The 18,678-nt window shown below is 64.5% G+C and overlaps 1 protein-coding gene across 2 annotated transcripts in view; it reads left to right on the forward strand.

The window, feature by feature from the left end:
* Positions 1 to 17,836, forward strand: part of COL6A2 (collagen type VI alpha 2 chain) — a 34,162-nt gene extending 16,326 nt beyond the window's left edge. Inside the window, exons 2-28 of one of the 2 annotated variants that reach the window (XM_084992360.1) lie at positions 119 to 258; positions 365 to 963; positions 1,179 to 1,199; positions 1,882 to 1,947; positions 3,862 to 3,915; positions 3,998 to 4,042; positions 4,358 to 4,384; positions 4,587 to 4,613; positions 4,709 to 4,753; positions 5,336 to 5,389; positions 5,832 to 5,894; positions 6,142 to 6,204; positions 6,418 to 6,507; positions 7,188 to 7,250; positions 7,940 to 8,002; positions 8,144 to 8,206; positions 8,582 to 8,644; positions 8,902 to 8,952; positions 9,255 to 9,290; positions 9,516 to 9,578; positions 9,680 to 9,742; positions 9,927 to 9,962; positions 10,148 to 10,193; positions 10,750 to 10,902; positions 11,104 to 11,556; positions 11,647 to 11,685; positions 14,550 to 17,836. In XM_084992360.1, coding sequence (XP_084848486.1) covers positions 120 to 258; positions 365 to 963; positions 1,179 to 1,199; positions 1,882 to 1,947; positions 3,862 to 3,915; positions 3,998 to 4,042; positions 4,358 to 4,384; positions 4,587 to 4,613; positions 4,709 to 4,753; positions 5,336 to 5,389; positions 5,832 to 5,894; positions 6,142 to 6,204; positions 6,418 to 6,507; positions 7,188 to 7,250; positions 7,940 to 8,002; positions 8,144 to 8,206; positions 8,582 to 8,644; positions 8,902 to 8,952; positions 9,255 to 9,290; positions 9,516 to 9,578; positions 9,680 to 9,742; positions 9,927 to 9,962; positions 10,148 to 10,193; positions 10,750 to 10,902; positions 11,104 to 11,556; positions 11,647 to 11,685; positions 14,550 to 14,845 — 2,781 coding nt within the window. In that variant the 5' untranslated portion in view covers position 119 and the 3' untranslated portion in view covers positions 14,846 to 17,836. The remainder of the gene's footprint in view (positions 1 to 118; positions 259 to 364; positions 964 to 1,178; positions 1,200 to 1,881; positions 1,948 to 3,861; positions 3,916 to 3,997; positions 4,043 to 4,357; positions 4,385 to 4,586; positions 4,614 to 4,708; positions 4,754 to 5,335; positions 5,390 to 5,831; positions 5,895 to 6,141; positions 6,205 to 6,417; positions 6,508 to 7,187; positions 7,251 to 7,939; positions 8,003 to 8,143; positions 8,207 to 8,581; positions 8,645 to 8,901; positions 8,953 to 9,254; positions 9,291 to 9,515; positions 9,579 to 9,679; positions 9,743 to 9,926; positions 9,963 to 10,147; positions 10,194 to 10,749; positions 10,903 to 11,103; positions 11,557 to 11,646; positions 11,686 to 14,549) is intronic. The other variant, XM_021082499.2, reaches the window with a different exon arrangement.
* Positions 17,837 to 18,678: the final 842 nt, after the last annotated feature.

The raw sequence follows: 18,678 nt of genomic DNA on the forward strand, positions 1-18,678 counted from the left end.
TCTGCGGCCCCGCCCCGAGCCCAGGTGCCGGCTGGCCGCCGCGCGTGCTGCTCCAGGAGGGCAGGGGACTTGGCGTGCAGTGGGCCACGGTCTGCAGCACAGCTTCTTCCTGTTGCAGGATGTCAGGGCGCACGGGTGCCGCCAAGATGCTCCACAGCCCCTGCTCCGCCCTCCTGCTCTGGGGGCTCCTGGGGGCCGTCCACGCCCAGCAGCAGGAGGTCATCGCCCCAGGCACCTCCGACAGGAACAGCTGCCCAGGTACCACCGGTGTGGGCGCCACAGTGGGGGTGGGGGGGGCAGGGGCGGGCGGGGCCGAACCAGGACAACCACGGGCCTGGCCCCGGTGACTCGTGCGTGCCCGCAGAGAAGGCCGACTGCCCGATCCACGTGTACTTCGTGCTGGACACGTCGGAGAGCGTCACCATGCAGTCCCCCACCGACAGCCTGCTCTCCCACATGCAGCAGTTCGTGCTGCAGTTCATCAGCCAGCTGCAGGACGAGCTCTACCTGGACCAGGTGGCCCTGAGCTGGCGCTACGGCGGCCTGCACTTCTCCGACCTGGTGGAGGTGTTCAGCCCGCCGGGCAGCGACCGGGCCTCCTTCACCAAGAGCCTGCAGAGCATCAGCTCCTTCCGCCGGGGCACCTTCACCGACTGCATGCTGTCCAACATGACCCAGGAGGTCCGGCGGCACGTGGGCAAGGTGAAGGTCAACTTCGCCGTGGTCATCACCGACGGCCACGTCACCGGCAGTCCCTGCGGGGGCATCAAGCTGCAGGCCGAGCGGGCCCGGGAGGAGGGCATCCGGCTCTTCGCGGTGCCCCCCAACCTGCAGCTGAACGAGCAGGGCCTGCGGGACATCGCCAGCACGCCGCACGAGCTCTACCGCAACAACTACGCCACCATGCGCTCCGACTCCACGGAGATCGACCAGGACACCATCAACCGCATCATCAAGGTCATGGTGAGCTGCCGGGCCGCCCGCCCGCCGGCGGCGGCAGGGACGGAGGGCGGGGTCCCCAGACCCCGCGGGCGAGCCCCAGTCCACTGCCCGGCCCCGGTCACGCCCTGAGGGAGGCGACTGAAGGGGGTGAGCCCTGGCCGGGGTCCCCGCCCAGACTCCGAGGGGACCGCACTTCTGGCTCCCTGCTAACCAGGGTCTTTCTGTCTTTTCCGCAGAAACATGAAGCCTACGGAGAGGTGAGGGCACCTCCGTTCCCGCGGCCCCGCTGGGAGCTGCCCGGCCTCTGCGGCGCTGACCCAGCAGAGACCATCCCCCGGGGGCTGGACAGTGAGAGGAGGGAGGGAGCCGGGCCCCTCTGCGCCATGTGGGGCCTGGGACCCCCATCTAGACCAGGGGCCAAACCACGCTGCTTAAACCCGGGAGGTCGGCATGCGGCGCGTCTGTGGAGCCCACGCCCAGGGTGGGGGGGGTGGCCGTCGAGGCTGAGGGCTGTGCTCTGGGCCGATGGGCACCGTCCCCCTGAGCCGGGTGCCCAGCGCGGGACCTGCAGCTCCAGGCCCCAGGTGCACCCTCGTCCATGGCCCGGGCTTCTGCAGGCCCACCCTTCCTTGGCGCAGCTGCTCAGAACCACGACGGTTTAATGTGCAGGCCTGAGGGCGGACTGACCGTCGATGATGTAACCCTCCCACTGCTGGTCCCCGCCTAACCCAGCCTCGACTTCAAAACTTGGCCAGAGCACTCGTGTGGACCCCTGACCCCCACCCCTGGTGGGCACGGGGGCCTCCTGGGTGCCTCCGAAGCCTGCTTCTTCATGCAGCCCCAAGCTCAGGACGGCCCAGCGTCCCGAGGCTGCGGGCTCCCCGCTCCCTCCCTCCTGGGACTCGTGGCCTCACGTGCTGCCCCTGCTTCCTGTTTCAGTGCTACAAGGTGAGCTGCCTGGAGATCCCGGGGCCCCCCGGCCCAAAGGGCTACCGCGGCCAGAAGGTAAGGCGCCCAGACTCCCCGGGGTGTCTGCACTGCAGGAAAGGCCTGACCTCTCCTGAACTCCAAATCTGGGACTACTGCACCTCAGATGGACCCCCCGCTTCTCACCTTGGAGGAACCAAAATTCAGTTTTTATCAGCCTCCTTTTATATGGCATTTTGAGAAAAGTACAAACACTTTTTAAGATTTTGCCCAAAAAATACTCCTGTAACTACAGATGTGATAAATTCATTTGAGTAATAAAAAAAAAAAAAATGAAAAAAAAATACTCCTGTAAGCAAGTATGTCCAAGTACATAAACTAACGGGAGGTTGATTCGCACGGGGCACCCGCTCTTGTCACTGATTAGCTTGGGTGTCTTTAATGGCTGCACCTGCAGCAAATGGAAGTTCCCGGGCCGGCGATTGAATCTGAGCCGCAACCGGGACCTACGCCGCAGCCAGAGCCACACCAGATCCTTTAACCCACTGTGAAGGGCTGGGGTTTGAACCCCATGCCTCTGCAGCAACCTGCGCCACTGCAGTCGGAATCTTAACCCACTACGCCACACCGGGAACTCCAAATAAGTAGGCTTTAAGGGGTCAGGTTGGCCCTGCATTTTCGTAGCAACGGAGGTATATAAATGAAGTCCTTCCAAAATTAGTGTCGGAGCATCAGAAGCACCAACGATTCGTGTCGAAAATCGTAAAGAAAAGCAAGAGAGGGGAAAGCAACCCTGAGGAGATGAGCGCCATTGAAAATACTGTTACAGGAGAAGTTATTACCAGCAGGCTTTTTGCTTTTTTTTTCTTTTTTTGCTTTTTAGGGCCCCACCTGCTGCATGTGGAGGTTCCCAGGCTAGGGGTCAAATCAGAGCTGCAGCTGCCGGCCTACACCACAGCCACAGCCATGCCAGATCCGAGCCACGTCTGCAACCTACACCACAGCTCATGGCAACACCAGATCCTTAACCCACTGAGCGGGGCCAGGGATCAAACCCACGTCCTCATGGACTAGTCGGATTCGTGTCCACTGCGCCACAACAGGAACTCCCCAAGATGCTTTTTCCTAAGTTCAGGAGAGTTGTGTAGATGCTTGGCTTCCAGGCTGCCGCCTAGACACTCCCACTCCCTCCCTGGCCACTCCAGTCCTGGGCCAGGGATGAATTAGCCGCTGGAGGGGCTGTGGCCGCATGGCAGGGCTGTGACTCTGGTCCCCGTGGTTGGCGTTGCTGGAAGCTGCCGCAGGGAGCTCCGTGGTTAGCATCTGGGGGGCAGAGATGGAAGCAGGAGCACAGAAGGAGCCCTGACCAGGGCGCGGCGGTTGAGAGGCCTCCACCCGCCCACCGCGCCTGTGTCTGTTCCCATTCTTTTCCCCGCTCCTTCCTCCCTGAGCACGTCTCCCTCCTCCCCGTCTCAGACTGAAACTGGAAGCGTATTAACACATAGGTGCCTGTGCGTAATACAGTCCATCGTTAAACCCTTCATTCCAAGGAGCGTGGGCTTCGCAAGGCTTCCTAAAGCCCCGGCCTGCGGAAGGCAAGTTCCTTCGCTGCCCTCCAGGTCTAGAAGATCTGATGTCGTGACATGAGAGGTGGGCACAGTCCAGGCCGGCCACAGAGGCGGGGCCCTGCAGGCCAGTCCGGGCGCTGCCACCCCAGCGCTGCCCGCAGGGTGGCTTCTCCGAGAGCCGTCGGTCAGGGTCAAAGCGGGCCCTGTCCTGATGGAGACCTGGAGTCTTGGGGTCAGCTGACCCAACTCTGGGATCTCTCAGTGTGGCATTGTCATCGTCACCTGAGTGGGGCCAGCAGCTCTGGCCACACTGACCCAGGACCGCCACTCTTCCACCTCCCCGGAGCCAGCGAGGGGTCCCTGGTGGCCCAGCCCGCCCCGCCCCCTCACCCCGTTTACTCCTTTTTCTGTTGTCTGCTTCTAGGGTGCCAAGGGCAACATGGGTGAGCCCGGAGAACCTGGACAGAAGGGGCGACAGGTGAGCTAGTGTCCGTCCTGCCCCACCGGTGGCCCAGCGCCCAGGGCTGGGGTTATAGCCACGGCCCCTTGTTCTTCCACAGGGAGATCCAGGCATCGAAGGCCCCATTGGATTCCCAGGACCCAAGGCAAGTTGCTGCCGGCCCCGCCTGGGTGGCTGGGGACACGGGGACAAGCCAAGGGCTGCGTGGCTCCAGGAGAGGCCAGCTGCCGGGTCAGGGTGTGTCTCGGGCAGCCCTCCATCCCCGCCCCCGGCCTGAGGACGTGAACCTTCTCGGTATTTCCGACGCCGCTGTCCCCAAAGCGAGCGTCCAGCCTGAGCCCTGCTCTCTCCTCACCCCGCCACCCCCCACCGCCTGATGTCGGCCCTGCCCCCTGCCCCGGGGCCCGCGGGCACCAGCGCACAGACCAGTAACGCTGCTTCTCTCTCCTCCCCACCTCAGGGGGTTCCTGGTTTCAAAGGAGAGAAGGTGAGTAGACTCTGGGTGGCCAGACCTCGCATGGCCCTGGGAGCCCCGGCCCTAACCCCCTCGGCAGCGTCGTGCTGCTGCTGGTGGCCTTCTGGGGCCCCTCTGGCCTCGTGTGTGGTCCGAGGACAGACTTGGGCCCCGAGGCAGTGGCAGCCGTGATGTGAAGACGCACAGCTAACGGGCCTCCTTTCATCCTGCGCAGGGCGAGTTTGGAGCCGATGGGAGGAAGGTGAGCAGACGGGTGTGCGGGGGGGGGCGGGGGGGGCCACTGCTGGGAAGGAAGGGCCGCGGGGGCTGACGGAGTCCTCCTCCCCTCTCCTCCAGGGCGCCCCCGGCCTGGCCGGCAAGAACGGGACCGATGGTCAGAAGGTACAGTGCGCCCGGGGCTCTGTGCATGGGTGGGGCAGGGGTGCCCAAGGCACTTCCAGGTCATAGGAATGCCCACGACTGTCTCATGACCCTCGGGTCCTGCCAGGGCTGGGCCTCCGGGCCCCTCCAGCCACTGCCCGCAGCCCGCACCTACCCAGTGGGCCCGGGACAGGTGGGAGCACTGCAAGAGCTGGAGCGGACATTTGCGCCTGAAAAGCAGGGCACAGCCTTGCAGAAAGCCCAGCAGAAAGCCCAGCCTGACCCGCAGGCCCCACCTCTGCCCTGGCAGGGGGCTCACACATGCACGGGGCACCCACACGCCACAACTCACGTCACATGCGTGCACACACACATCCCAGGTGAGCACACGCGAGGGGGCGCCACAGACACCCATGCTCCCCCCCCACCCCAGGGACTCCCTCCTCTGCAGAGGCCCCACCCTGATAGTGGAGCTGCTGACACAGGCGTCCCACAGTTGGTGCCCAGTACGCTGAGAACTGGCACCATTGGCGCACACGTCGTGGGGGTGGTGTCTCCGGAAACCCAGCTCTGATGCATTTCCTGCCCCCTCTTCTCCCTCAGGGCAAGTTAGGGCGCATTGGACCTCCTGGCTGCAAGGGCGACCCCGGCGATCGGGTGAGCACAGCACTGCACCTTTGCCTTGACTGCTGGTCCTGGGAGATGCCAGACGCCGGCAGGGCGGGGAGGGCGGTCATCAGCCTGCGGGCTGCAGCGGGGGACCCGGGAGCCAGCAGCTCAGCTCCTCCCTCCTGCCCTCCTCTGCCTGTCCCTGACCCCTCCAGGGTTCAGCCGGGGCTGGGGTCACACATGACAGATGCCCCCTGGGGTCTCCTGGGTCAGGTGGAGCGGCTGCTACAGAGTCCCAAGGGGCTCCCATGTCTGCGCCTGTCCAGTCGCCCACCCAGGCCCTGGGGGGTGGGGAGTGGCAGCGCATCCAGCAATGGGGTGCTGGTCTCCCTCCCCCCGCCACCTCCCCTCCTCTCCTCCCCGCCCCACCACCGTGAGCTCATGGGAAAACGCCAGCGCCGCATGCAGCTCAACCCTCTTCCTCTCTCAGGGCCCCGACGGTTACGTGGGGGAAGCGGGCAGCCCTGGAGAGCGAGGAGACCAAGGCGCCAAGGTAGATGGTCTGGCCAAGGTGGGGGGGTGGTGGCAGGCCAGAGCCCGTGGGTGGGTCACCCCGGGTGGCCTGCTCCCTTCCTGCAGCTTCAGGCCCGAGGGAGACGGCCCGGCTGAGACACCCAGCAGACAGGACAGAGGGCCGTGCCGTGCCCACACACCGGGCCATGCTCCACGGACCTGGGAGGGGTTCTGCCTGGCCCCTGGGGTCCAAAGGACCTGAAGCTGATTTCTCCAAACCCTTGCAGGGGGATGCTGGCCGCCCAGGACGCAGAGGACCCCCGGGGGAAAACGGGGCAAAAGGAAGCAAGGCAAGTGTTCCCGGCGGGTCCCTGCTCTCATGCCCCCCACCCCAGTGCTGGCCAGCCTCCCCGTCCCCGCTGCCAGGCCACGGCGCACACGGCACCCCAAGGCAGATGCGGTCCCACCTGAAACGGGGCGAGAGTCCGCTCGGCGCGGGCCCTCCCCACGGGCAGCCGCACAGTGGCCAGGGGTCCCCTAGCGGAGCTGTCTCCTCCCCGCAGGGTTACCAAGGCAACAACGGATCCCCGGGAAGTCCGGGCGTGAAGGGGGCCAAGGGCGGGCCTGGGCCCCGAGGACCCAAAGGCGAGCCGGTGAGTTCACACCGCCTGCAGGCCCTGTTGCAGCCGGGGGGTGGGCAGTGCCCCCTGGGCCCGGCCCCCCCGCCTCGCCCTCCTGCAGGGCCGCCTCAGGGCACCCCGCTCTGGGCCTCTCAGCCCACGTCCTCCAGCTTCTGCAGTGCGCCTCCTCATCCCAGGCAGCAGACACGAGGCAGGGCCACCGACGATGGGCCTGCGGGCCCAGCCACACTCCTGCAGGACACCCAGTGGCAGTGATGTGACCCCACCTTGCCCCGCAGGGCGCCCCTCAGGGCTCCACCCGGACCCAGGCTCACCCTCTGTGGGTCCTACACAGCGCCCCCACCCGGCCATCCCCCGGTGTCCTGCAGCAGGGTGGGTGGGTCCCAGTCCCAGGCTGACCCTCAAAGGGGCCGCGTGCCGAGGCCTGATCCGAAAGGGGACTGGGTGACTTATCGGATAGCCAGTCCAAGCTGGGCCCCAGGCACGATGCCTGAACTCCCAGACTTACAAGCTGACCAGGCCTCGTCATTTCCTGAAGTCTCGGCTGGGACAAAACTGACCCGCATCCAGGATGCGGCTCTCGAGAGACCCCAGACCCCAAAACCCAAGTCCTTTGGGGGGAAACAGTATGGGGCTTCGGTGTGCCCCCAACCAGGGACCCCCCCACACACACACATGCCTATTCTTTGCAGGGGCGCAGGGGAGACCCTGGAATCAAGGGCGGCCCGGGCAGCGATGGCCCCAAGGGCGAGAAGGTGAGAGCCCTCCGTGGGAGCCCCAGGTGCTGTCGGCCGAGTCTGCGTCTTTACCAGGGTGTCATCTTGGTGCCAAGGGGTCCCAACACCCCCTCCACAGTCCACCCAGGAGAACAAAGGCGACCCCAGGGCCTGGCAATCAGGGGGCACTCCCCAGGGACGGGGACAGCAGAAGGCACACCCTGCCCAGGGGCCTGAGCAGGGCCAGTTCCACACGCACCATGCACAGCTGTGCAGGCTGCGCACTGCTCCACTGCACAGCACCCAAACACACCCCCCCACACACACAGACACACACACACACACACACCAGTACACAGCAACCACACACTCAGAGCACATACACATACTCAAACACAGACGCGCACACACAGCACACACACCCATATACAGATGCACACACACACATACCGATACAGACACACACAGCATGTGTGCATATGCGCACACACACCCCCACGGTTCTGCAGCTGCAGGAGGAGAACCCGAGGCAGCTCGCTCCCTTTGAAATGCAGGCAAAGGGCCAGAAGCAGGGAACTGAGTGGCCGCCCCCGGCTGTGCTGGGCCAGGCTGAGTGGGCAGGGCAGCTGTTCCAGCATCACCCTCTGCAGGCTGGGCCTCGTGTCCCCAGAAAGCCGAATGCCCCCTCCCCGACGTGCCCCAGACTAACCGGGCCTCTCTTCCCACAGGGGGACCCTGGCCCTGAGGGCCCCCGGGGCCTGGCTGGAGAGGTCGGCAGCAAAGGAGCCAAGGTAAGTGGGGCAGCAGGTGGGCATCACGGAGGCCCCTGGCTGGAGGGGCTGCACCGAGAACCCCCTTGCGCTCTTCTGCCCTCCCCCCGCCCCCTCCGCGGGCATCCACAGTGAGTGACAGCAGGGCCCCTTTCTTCCCAGGGAGACCGAGGCCTGCCTGGACCCAGAGGCCCCCAGGGAGCTCTTGGAGAGCCCGGGAAGCAGGTCGGTAGCAGGACGCCTGGAAGGGCCCACAGCTGTGGGGCCCGGGCCCCTCACTGCCCTTTGACCTCATCTCCCTCCCCCGCCCTGCAGTCCTCTTGGGTCCCAAACTCAGGCGGGCAAGATACTGTCCCCAGAGTAAATTTGGGCAGCAGAACGGGGGGGCCATGGGCACCTCACTCCCTCACCTGCCCTGAGGGGGTCCAGCCCTAAGAAGCAGGGGTGGGGGAGGCGGTGGGGGCCTGGGAGCCTGGGTGTGGCACAAGGAGAGGAGACCCGCAGGACGCCCAGCCCCAAGGGGCAGCAGTGCTGCCCGGTGGGGGCAAAGCTAGATGTGTCATTCCCCCATCCCCCACCCCGCTTCTTTTCTGCCCTCAGGGATCTCGGGGAGACCCCGGCGATGCTGGTCCCCGCGGAGACTCAGGACAGCCTGGCCCCAAGGTAGGCCTCTCCCCACCTGGCAGGACGGGCCTGGGGCCTGAGCGAGGCACCCGGGAACGTGCAGGCCCAGCCCCCTTGGTGTGGGAAGACATCACGGGGCCGGGCAGCACCCCTCTGCCGTGTTCTCACCCTTGGGGGTAGCACGGCCCCCAAAGTGGCCCTACACACGCGAGCCCCTCCCCAGCCACCCTCAGTCAAGCCAACCATCTCCACCCCTCCCGCTGGACCTGCCCTGACCAGCCTCCCCCATCCTCCAGGGAGACCCCGGCAGGCCTGGATTCAGCTACCCGGGCCCCCGAGGAGCACCCGTAAGTCTGGCATGGGACAGGGACTGGGGGTGGCGGTGGGCTTTGTCTGGGGGCTCCTGACTTGAAGGTTCCTGGCAGTTCCTCCAGGGCCTCCTGCCTGGGGCCCGGGGCGAGGCCGGGGAGCGCCCAGGGGCACCGTCAGGAACAGAGGCAGGTCCCCCCACAGCCTGCGAGGCGCCTACAAACCTTGATAACAGAACCTGCCCGTCCATGAAGGGAGGGGCTGCAGATCTCGGGGAGGGGGGGGCTGCAGAGGCAGCAGCCCTCAGCCTGTGCTGACGGACCCCTGTGCTTCCTTCCAGGGAGAGAAAGGCGAGCCTGGCCCCCCTGGCCCCGAGGTACATGCCGTGCGGCCGGAGCTGAGCGGTGGGAAACAGCCGTGTGCCAGTCTCTTTCAGACTGAACACCTTGGCCTGTGGGATCGCATCTGACCGACCCCCACGGCCAAGTTCGGGTTTCTCCTAAAAAAGCGTGTCCCTCTCGGGCGGATCCCTGGAGGTCTGGGAGGCAGAGGGGAGCAGTGCCGAGCTCTGCATTGTTAATGGGGGGGTCCTGTGTCGCAGGGGGGCAGAGGTGACTTTGGCTCCAAAGGAAGACCGGGGACAAAAGGCCAGAAGGGCGAGCCTGTGAGTAGCCCCTGCCCCATTGCCCCGTCACCCAGGGCAGGGCCGGGTGCCGGGCCCAGCCAGGGCGTTGCCGGAGCCCACCTGCCCTCTTCCCTTCTCAGGCGGATCCTGGTCCCCCTGGTGAGCCAGGCCCCCGGGGGCAGAGAGGAGCCCCAGGACCAGAGGTAAGTCAGTCACCCATCCGTCCGGCCTTCAGGCCACAGCCCCAGGGCCAACCAGGCCAACAAGCCCCCTCAACCATGTGGTCAGTGGCGGGGGATCCTGGAGGGGCCACGTGAGAACAAGTCGGGCGCTCCCAGCCTTGGTCGTGGTGAGCGTCACCTCTCAGTGTCACCCTTCCTCTTCCAGGGAGAGCCTGGCCCCCCAGGAGACCCCGGCCTCACGGTAGGTGTCAGTCAGGGATGGAATCAGGGTCCACCTCCCGCCTAAAATCTGAAAGAAAGGGCAGCAGGGCCGGGTCAGAGGGCGGTGGCAGGGCCGGGTCAGAGGGCGGGCGGCAGGGGCGGCAGACTTCCTGCGGAAGCCTTTCCCAGCCCTTCCCCTCCCCCCCCACCCCCGCTGGGTTGCAGGAGTGCGACGTCATGACCTACGTGAGGGAGACCTGTGGATGCTGTGGTGAGTTGAGGCCCCCACACGGTGGCAGAACGGGGCCGCTGTGGGCTGGGACACTTCTGTCCTTGAGGTCTCTTGTCCAGGGGTCAGGGCCATCCGTCCGAGTCCTGCCTTCCCCTTTGCGGTCACTGCTGCCCACCACACCCCTGGCTACACACCCCTGGGGTCTGGGAGTATCCAGGGATCAGCGCTGTCACCTGCTCACCCCTCCCACTCATCCCGCCCCTCTGCTCACCGGGCTCCTCAGCTCACCTCGCCCACCTCCCCCTGCCCCCGCCCCTCCGCTCACCCCGCCCCTCCGCTCACCCCGCCCCTCCGCTCACCCCGCCCACCTCCCCTGCCCCCCCGCCCCGCCCCCTCACCACGCCCACCTGCCCCGCCCCGCCCTTCTCCCCCTGCCCCCGCCCCCCGCTCGCCCCGCCCACCTCCCCTCACCCACTCCTCCGCTCACCCCGCCCCTCCCCTCACCACGCCCACCTCCCCCTGCCCCGCCCCGCCCCTCACCCCGCCCACTTCCCCTGCCTCGCCCCTCCGCTCACCCCGCCCGCCCCACCCGCAGACTGTGAGAAGCGCTGCGGCGCCCTGGATGTGGTGTTCGTCATCGACAGCTCTGAGAGCATCGGCTACACCAACTTCACCCTCGAGAAGAACTTCGTCATCAACGTGGTCAACAGGCTGGGGGCCATCGCCAAGGACCCCAAGTCGGAGACGGGTCAGCTGCACTGCCGTTAGGGGGAAGGGTGCGGCCTGGCAGCCAGGCTCCTGGCCGCTTTCTTGAGCAGAGGCGCCAGGGGGCAGGTCGCCTGAGATCCCGCCATGAGAGCGCGTGGACGACAGAAGTCCAAGGGGAGGACCTCAGAGGGCGTCTTAGCTCTGCCGAGGGCCTCCCCTCACGTCTGTGCTGCCCCCGCAGGGACCCGCGTGGGTGTCGTGCAGTACAGCCACGAGGGCACCTTCGAAGCCATCCAGCTGGACGACGAGCGCATCGACTCGCTGTCCAGCTTCAAGGAGGCCGTCAAGAACCTCGAGTGGATCGCCGGCGGCACCTGGACGCCCTCGGCGCTCAAGTTCGCCTACAACAAGCTCATCAAGGAGAGCCGGCGCCAGAAGACGCGCGTGTTCGCCGTGGTCATCACCGACGGCCGCCACGACCCCCGGGACGATGACCTCAACCTGCGCGCGCTGTGCAACCACGACGTCACGGTGACGGCCATCGGCATCGGGGACATGTTCCACGAGAAGCACGAGAGCGAGAACCTGTACTCCATCGCCTGCGACAAGCCGCAGCAGGTGCGAAACATGACGCTCTTCTCCGACCTGGTGGCGGAGAAGTTCATCGACGACATGGAGGACGTCCTGTGCCCAGGTGAGTGGGGCGTCTGTGCGAAGGGGCAGCTGGGGGCGCCCCAGGCCGCTGGGGCGCCCCCCCGGACCCACCTCTTTTCCTCTCTCCTAGACCCCCAGATCGTGTGCCCCGACCTTCCCTGCCAAACAGGTAAGGCCGGTGCTGCTGAGCGCCCCTCAGGCACGCCCGCTGCCCCGGGGGGAGGGCCTGCAGGGACCCCAGAAAGTGCCACTGCAGCCCCCCCTCCAGAGAGAAACCTCAGAATCCAGATGTGTGCATTCAACTTCCTAGACCCCAGTGCTTCCGAGGAGGGGGCTGGGAGTACTTCCCACCTGGCCCACGTGGGAAGTGGCGCTGCCATCCCAGCACTGTGCTGGGCTCTGGAGCTGCTGGTCTTGAACCCAGATCTACTGTATGTGTCCCGGAGGGACAGACACCCCAGGGCCATCCCAGCTCCCCCAGGCAGAAGCCCTGGACACAGTAAATGAAATGGTTGCTCTTAAACCCTCGTGGAAGCAAGCATGTCACCAGCCACGGTGGGCAATTGACAGCTGGCCCTGATGGCCAAGCCACTGCCTCTGCTGTGGTCCGCTTGTCCCTCTGGGAGCAGACTCATTTAAGGGGCCATAAACCCCACCCAATGTGCTTGCACTAATGTGGGAGACAGGGGCCCCACAGAGGCTGCCCCGAAGGGGTCCCTCGGGGCAGGATGGCATCAGCCTGCTGCTGCCTCTGTGGCTCTGCTGCAATGACCAGGCCATGGAGCCCATGGAGGTGCCCTGTGGCAGCCTGCCCTTGCCAGCCCACGTCCTGGAGCCAGCCCTCGACCCTCCCGCTTGTTGTGGGTGCCCAGCCTGTCCTAGAAGCATTGAGATGGGCCTCTGGTGGGGGCTGCCATGCCGGGCTGGGCTGGGATGTGTGGGCAGGTCTAGCACTGATGGGAACTGCATGGCCTGTGTCCGCATCCGTGTCTGCCACGACGTGAACGTCTGGGCAGGCCTCTCAGGGGTCAGGTGGGCCCCCTGGGCAGGTTCAGAGGCAGGCTGAGGGAGTGTGCGGAGCTGGGGACGGGGTCCCCGCAGTTGTTCTGACAGAGAACTTCCAAGGAAATGCTCACTGAGGTTGTACCAGTGACCACTCCGTGGCCATTGGCAGGCTGTGGGCTCATCCCAGAGATGACCTGGCCTGGGGTCCCCAGAAGATGGCTGCGTGTGGTGCCCAGAGCCACCCCGAACCCCAGGGCTGGCCCAAGAGCACCCACCCCAGTCTTCACGAGGGCGAAGGGGCTGAGCTGTGCCCCTGCCCCTAGGGCGCCTGGGTCCTTCCAGGATGGGGCCCCACAGTCAGCTTGTCCCTGAAGGGCAGAAACCTGACCCCAGCCCCTGGTCCCAGGGCCCAGCGGTGCTCCTGGAGGGGAAGCTTCAGGTTTCTCGCCATGGGCGAAGTTAGCTGAGGTTCTCTGTGGACCCTCCTTATCCAGCTGAGGCCGTCCCCGTTCCAGTTACTGAGTCTTTATCATAAATGCATGTGGGATGCTCTCTCTGCACCTGTTGATAAGATCAGGTGGGTTTTCTTCTTCAGCTTCTTGATGGGATGTAGTCTGTTCATTGATTTTTGAGTGTTGACCAGCCATACAGACCGAGGATACACCCCACTGGGTCGTGGTGTATGCATGTTTTTTATATACATGGTTGGCTTCAATTGCTAATATGCTGTCGGGGATTTTTGCCTCTGTGTTCATGAGTGATCTTGGCATTAGCGCGCTTTCTGGTGATGTGTCTTTGTCTGGTTTTGATGTCAGAGTCACACTGGTCCCCAGCACTGTGCTCTCGCTTCCCCTGAGCCCCCAGGACCGACGGTGAAAGGGAACAGCGCCCTTAGAGAGCCCTCCCCCTTCTCCTAACCACCCCCTCTATGAAACTCACACTCTCGTTCTCCTTTAAAGTGACTAGAAATTTCCAATTAGACACAGTGACCACAGGGAGAGAAAGCAGGTGTCACTACAGAGTACGCTTTTAACAAACAACCTGCTTGACACAAGTGGACTCTGGCCGGCTGAGGGCTGAGCAAACGGGGCACTGGGTGGATGCTGCCAGCTCTGACATGGCCCTGACCTTCTGGCCCAAATGGCCCCATCTACCTAGAGGCTCAGCCACATCTGGGCTTGGACCAGGCCGGGGGGGGGGGCAGCCCAGCTGGGGAAGAACCATGAGGCCAGACCCCGGTCCAAGGCGGCCAAGGCAGATTTCCTTCCTCAACCGACAGCTGCTGCAGGAGGGAGGGCCGGGGAAACCTGAGCCCAGCTCCCCAAACCCAGGCAGGGCCTCTGGAAGGCTGGGCGCCCTGAAAGCAGGGCACAGGGCAGGCGGGGGGAATGGGCCAGGCTCCCTAGGTGAGCTAACAGGGCATCCCAGGGGCACGCTCAAGTCAGGGAGCAGTGGCGGGGGGTGGGGGGTGGCTTAGGCGGCTGGCTGAGTCTTTGCTCCCTGGTCCCGGGGACATGGCTCTGGGCAGAGATTCACTTCTAAAGAGCGGAGGAGGATGTGTAATCCCAAATCGTCTAAAGAAACTGCCCTATGAGGAGGTCCAGGGCCCACCTGCCCATCCCCAGGTCTGGGCGGGAACAAGCCGGAAGTTCTCCTGGCAGCGCCCAGCATCCTAAGGGGGCGGAGTCTCCCAGGGGCGGGGCCTTGAGCAGCCCGCAGCCGCCAGGGCGCCCTCAGTCTCAGCGGCGGTTGAGAGTCTTGAGTTTTTCGGGTTTTCCGAGCTTCTGCACCCCATCTCCTAGGGGCTGTGCCTTGCTCCTGGCTCCCCAAAGCCACATTCATTTAGCTTTGGCACTCTTGGCAACAGTCGGGGAGCTGCGGCCCTACCCCCACTCCTTGTCCGACCCCCTCACTGAGCCTAGTCCACCTGCCTGGCTTTGGTCCCTCCTCGTCTCCGAGGACAGAGGCGACTGGAGGCCCGCTCTCGCCGACCAGGTCCCTTAAAGCCTTCTCTGGAATCCCCCGCAGATGGAGCGTGGCCTGGCGGCGAGCCCCCGGTCGCCTTCCTCCGCACGGAAGAGGGCCCGGACGCCCCCTTCCCCAAGACCATCCCCCTGATCCAGCAGTTGCTAAACGCCACGGAGCTCACGCAGGACCCAGCCGCCTACTCCAGGCTGGTGGCCGTGCTGGTCTACACCGCGGAGCGGGCCAAGTTCGCCACGGGAGGCGAGCGGCAGGACTGGATGGACCTGTTCATTGACACCTTTAAGCTGGTGCACAGGGACATCGTGGGGGACCCCGAGACCGTGCTGGCGCTCTGCTGAAGCCATGGGGCACAGCCCCACCCGGCTGCATTAGCTCCCAGGGGCTGCCCACCTTATGCTGTGGGGCTTAGGACGGCAGGAAGCTATTCCCAGTCTGGAAGCCGGAAGTCCAAAAGCAAGGTGGCCCTGGGCCACGCACCCTCTGGACCTCCAGGGGAGGGTCCTTCCTGCCTCTCCAGCTCCTGCCTCTGCCTCTATGGTCACAGGGCCTCCCCCTTCATAGCCCAGCCTCTCCTTCTCTCCCCTACAGGGACGCTTGTGGTATTTAGGACCCGGTAATCCAGGGTGGCCTCCCCACTCGAAGGCTGTAACTTAATCCCACCTGCAGAGTCCCCTTGTCATCTGAGGTTGTGGCCACAGGCTCCAGGATTAGGCCGCAGGCATCCTTCGGGCGCCATCGTTTAGCCAAAAGGAAGAGCAGAGCCTCATAAACAACCCCAGGCTCCCGCTTCACCTCTGGCCTCTGTGCCCGCCTCCCCCCGTACGTTTCTCTGGGCTCCTAGGTTGATACATTGAGGAAAACGCTCCCCAAACCTGCAGCCCCTGCATGTCTGGCTCTGCTCACAGGGGTGTCACAGTCCAGGGGCATTCGGGGAGCTTGCCAGGCAGCGCCAGCCCCAAGCTGTGTGGGTCCTCTGCACCGCCGCCAAAATAAGCTGCCCCAAGAATAAGCTCCTTAAAACACAAAAAATCACCTGCCAGAAGGCCTGGCTTTCTCTGCGGGTGGCCTGGTGCTCGGGGCCACATGCCCAGTAGTGTCCCTCGGGGGCTATGAGCACATCTCTAACGTTCTATAAACGCTGACAAGCAGGGAGTGCGAATGCGTGCTGTGGTCCACGACTTGTTGGGATGAACGGCTGCCTGCTTGCCTGGACCTCAGGGGTCCCCCACGTAGGGGGTCCCCCAGTGCCTGTGGGGCCCAAGCAGAATCCTGAGCCCCTCTATTCGGTGGCAGTGGGTCAGGACCTCCTTCCGATAGGATCTCTGCATTCCTGGTCTTAGGTCAGCACAGCTGGGCTGTGAGCAGAGTCCTTTCCCGCCCAGGTCAGGAGGGGTGCAGGTGGGTCTGAGGACCAGCCCCGTCCCTGCGCAGCCACCGTGGAGGTTGGGCTTAAGATCTTGGCCGTGACTGGGGAGGGGCTTGGCTGCAGGTTCCTGCAGCATGGGCAAGACCCAGCCATGGTCCCACGTGTGTGCAGAGTGGGTGTTCAGGCTGTGCAGTGGCCCAGCCTCAGCCCTGGCTGCAGCCTTGCCCCCACACCATCCAGCATGTTCAGGGCTAGTGACTGCCTAGATGGGGAAAAAAGCCTCCTTAGGTAACTGAGTCACCTGTGCCCACTGCCCACCAAAGCCTTGTCCGGTCAGAGGGGATACGGCCTATTGTCTTTCCAATGCTCCCGCGGCTGGGAGAGATGTGACCAAGGCCACGCAGCCCTCGGGCAGGGGGCCCGAGAGGCTCACGGCCAAACATGGGTCCCTGTGTCGCAAATCTTCATGAGGTGCTTTTCACACAGTCACAGATAAGATGACGGCTTCTCCCCCCCGCCCACTCCTGTGGATCGTGGCCCTTTGGGGCACATCCAATTCTTGGGCCAAAAGAAGTGGCTTTACTGACCCTTCCTGCTTGTCGGCAGGAGCCTGGAGGAGGCTGATGGTGCTGGGAGGGTGGGAAGAGGCCCTCAGCCTCAGGTCTGGGGACATTTCCTGGTGGGAGCACAACCAGGAGAGATGATGTGGGTCCCAGGGAAGCCAGTGGGACACCAGACCCCCGTCCTGGGCGCTGGGGGGAGTCTCCCAGCCACGCCCGACCTTGGGCGGAGTTGGGCGGAGGAGGCGGGCCCGGGGCGTGGCCAGAGCGGGCGTGGCCGGGGCGGAGCGGCGGCGCCTCGCCCGGGTCGCCCGCGCACCACACCGTCTCGCCCCCAGAGTTGTACGTGGCCCAGTGCACGCAGCGGCCCGTGGACATCGTCTTCCTGCTGGACGGCTCCGAGCGGCTGGGCGAGCAGAACTTCCACAAGGCGCAGCGCTTCGTGGAGGACGTGTCCCGGAGGCTGACGCTGGCGCGCAGGGACGACGACCCGCTCAACGCGCGCGTGGCGCTGCTGCAGTTCGGGGGCCCGCGCGAGCAGCAGGTGGCCTTCCCGCTGACCTTCAACCTGACGGTCATCCAGGAGGCGCTGGCGAGCTCGCGCTACCTCAACTCCTTCTCGCACGTGGGCACGGGCATCGTGCACGCCATCAACCAGGTGGTGCTCGGCGCCCCGGCCGGGGCGCGCCGCCACGCCGAGCTGGCCTTCGTGTTCCTCACGGACGGCATCACGGGCAACGAGAGTCTGGAGGAGGCGGTGCACTCCATGCGCAAGCAGAACGTGGTGCCCACCGTGGTGGCTGTGGGCAGCGACGTGGACGCGGATGTGCTGTCCAAGATCAGCCTGGGCGATGAGGCCGCCGTCTTCCGCGAGAAGGACTACGACAGCCTGGTCCAGCCCGGCTTCTTTGACAGGTTCATCCGCTGGATCTGCTAGCGCCCCCCGACCCCCCACCCCAGCCCCCTGCCCCGCCCCTCCTGGCCCCACGAGCCCCACTCCTGGCCCCCCGACACCCCCTGGGCGCTGTCCCCCTGTCCGTGGTGCTACTCAGACCCCAGGAGGGGTCCTGCACGCAGAAGACTGTCTCTCCTCGTGTGGGTGTAAAGTCAGCAGTGGAGGACCCCCGCCCACCACCCTCGGTGCCTTCCGACCATGCCCCGCCCGCTATGCCCTCTTGGGACCCGGGGGCTTCCTGGGCCGGCCTCTTTCAGCCCAGCCTCCTTCCCAGACCCATCCTCCCTCCAGTGCCCTCCGCAGGCTCTCTGCCAGCCCTCCTGGCCCGGCTCCCAGGTCTCTGGGGGTCACTTGCCCCCATCAGAGTGAGTGGTGACCACAGGCCCTGCCCCCACTGTGTACACACTCCCTAGCCCAATAAAGGCTTTGAACCCCTTTGGCTCCCCAACTCCCAAGTGTCTGTGCCATGGGGATGCTGGGACCATTCACATAACCCATGCTCACCCCTTGGGGTCCCCCAGATTGCTCTGTGCCTCAACCATGGAATCCACCTCCGCTTGGTTGGCTTTGGGCTGAAAACAGCGCTGACCAACGAAATCTCTCTCTGTCCCCAAGCGGGGCCTCAGCACGTTAGGATGTCTGTTTGCATGGGGATATTTTAAGGAGGGAGCCTGATGGTATAGACAGGTCAGGAGGATTCTGTGGTGGGGCAGACACGCTTGGTCACAAACACTTAGCTCAAGCGCCTTCCTGAATGTATCTTACATTTCACTACAAAACGGTGAAGGAAAAATCGGGAAAGAATGAGGGAATAAAAAGCATATTAAGTAGGAGTCTCTCTGAACTTGAAAGATATCCAGGCCTCTGGTTAAGTAGAAATAAAATTCAGCATTTGATCTGCTCTCTTTACGTAGTGAAGGAAGGAAGCATTAAGAATCTCTATCTACTCGTGTTTGTGGTGACCTAAATAAACACTACACGGACAAAGAGGGAATTCAGTGATTTCCTGAAAAGGACACGAAGGGGCTGGTGGGGACGGGGCGGTGGGGCTTCTCTGCGGGAATCTCTGCAAATCCCAGGTTTGGGACCACGGATCACTCTGCCTATTTTAAAAGGTGGAGCCTCCACCTGCAGCTGCCTGGTGATGCTGGTCCCGCAGCAGCCAAGCAGACCTCCAGCCCTCGCAGCTCGAAGCCTCAAGGGTGTTACCCTCCTGGGGCAACACAGCCACCTGCCTGGGCCTCCAGGTCCCCCAGGGTCCCCCCACACACACTTCCTGCCTGCTCCACC

This window comes from Sus scrofa, chromosome 13 (assembly GCF_054392235.1).
Source record: "Sus scrofa isolate SSC_HxYL_T2T_F1_AM1 chromosome 13, Sscrofa_HxYL_maternal_Yorkshire_Landrace_v2.0, whole genome shotgun sequence".
NCBI lineage: Eukaryota > Metazoa > Chordata > Mammalia > Artiodactyla > Suidae > Sus > Sus scrofa.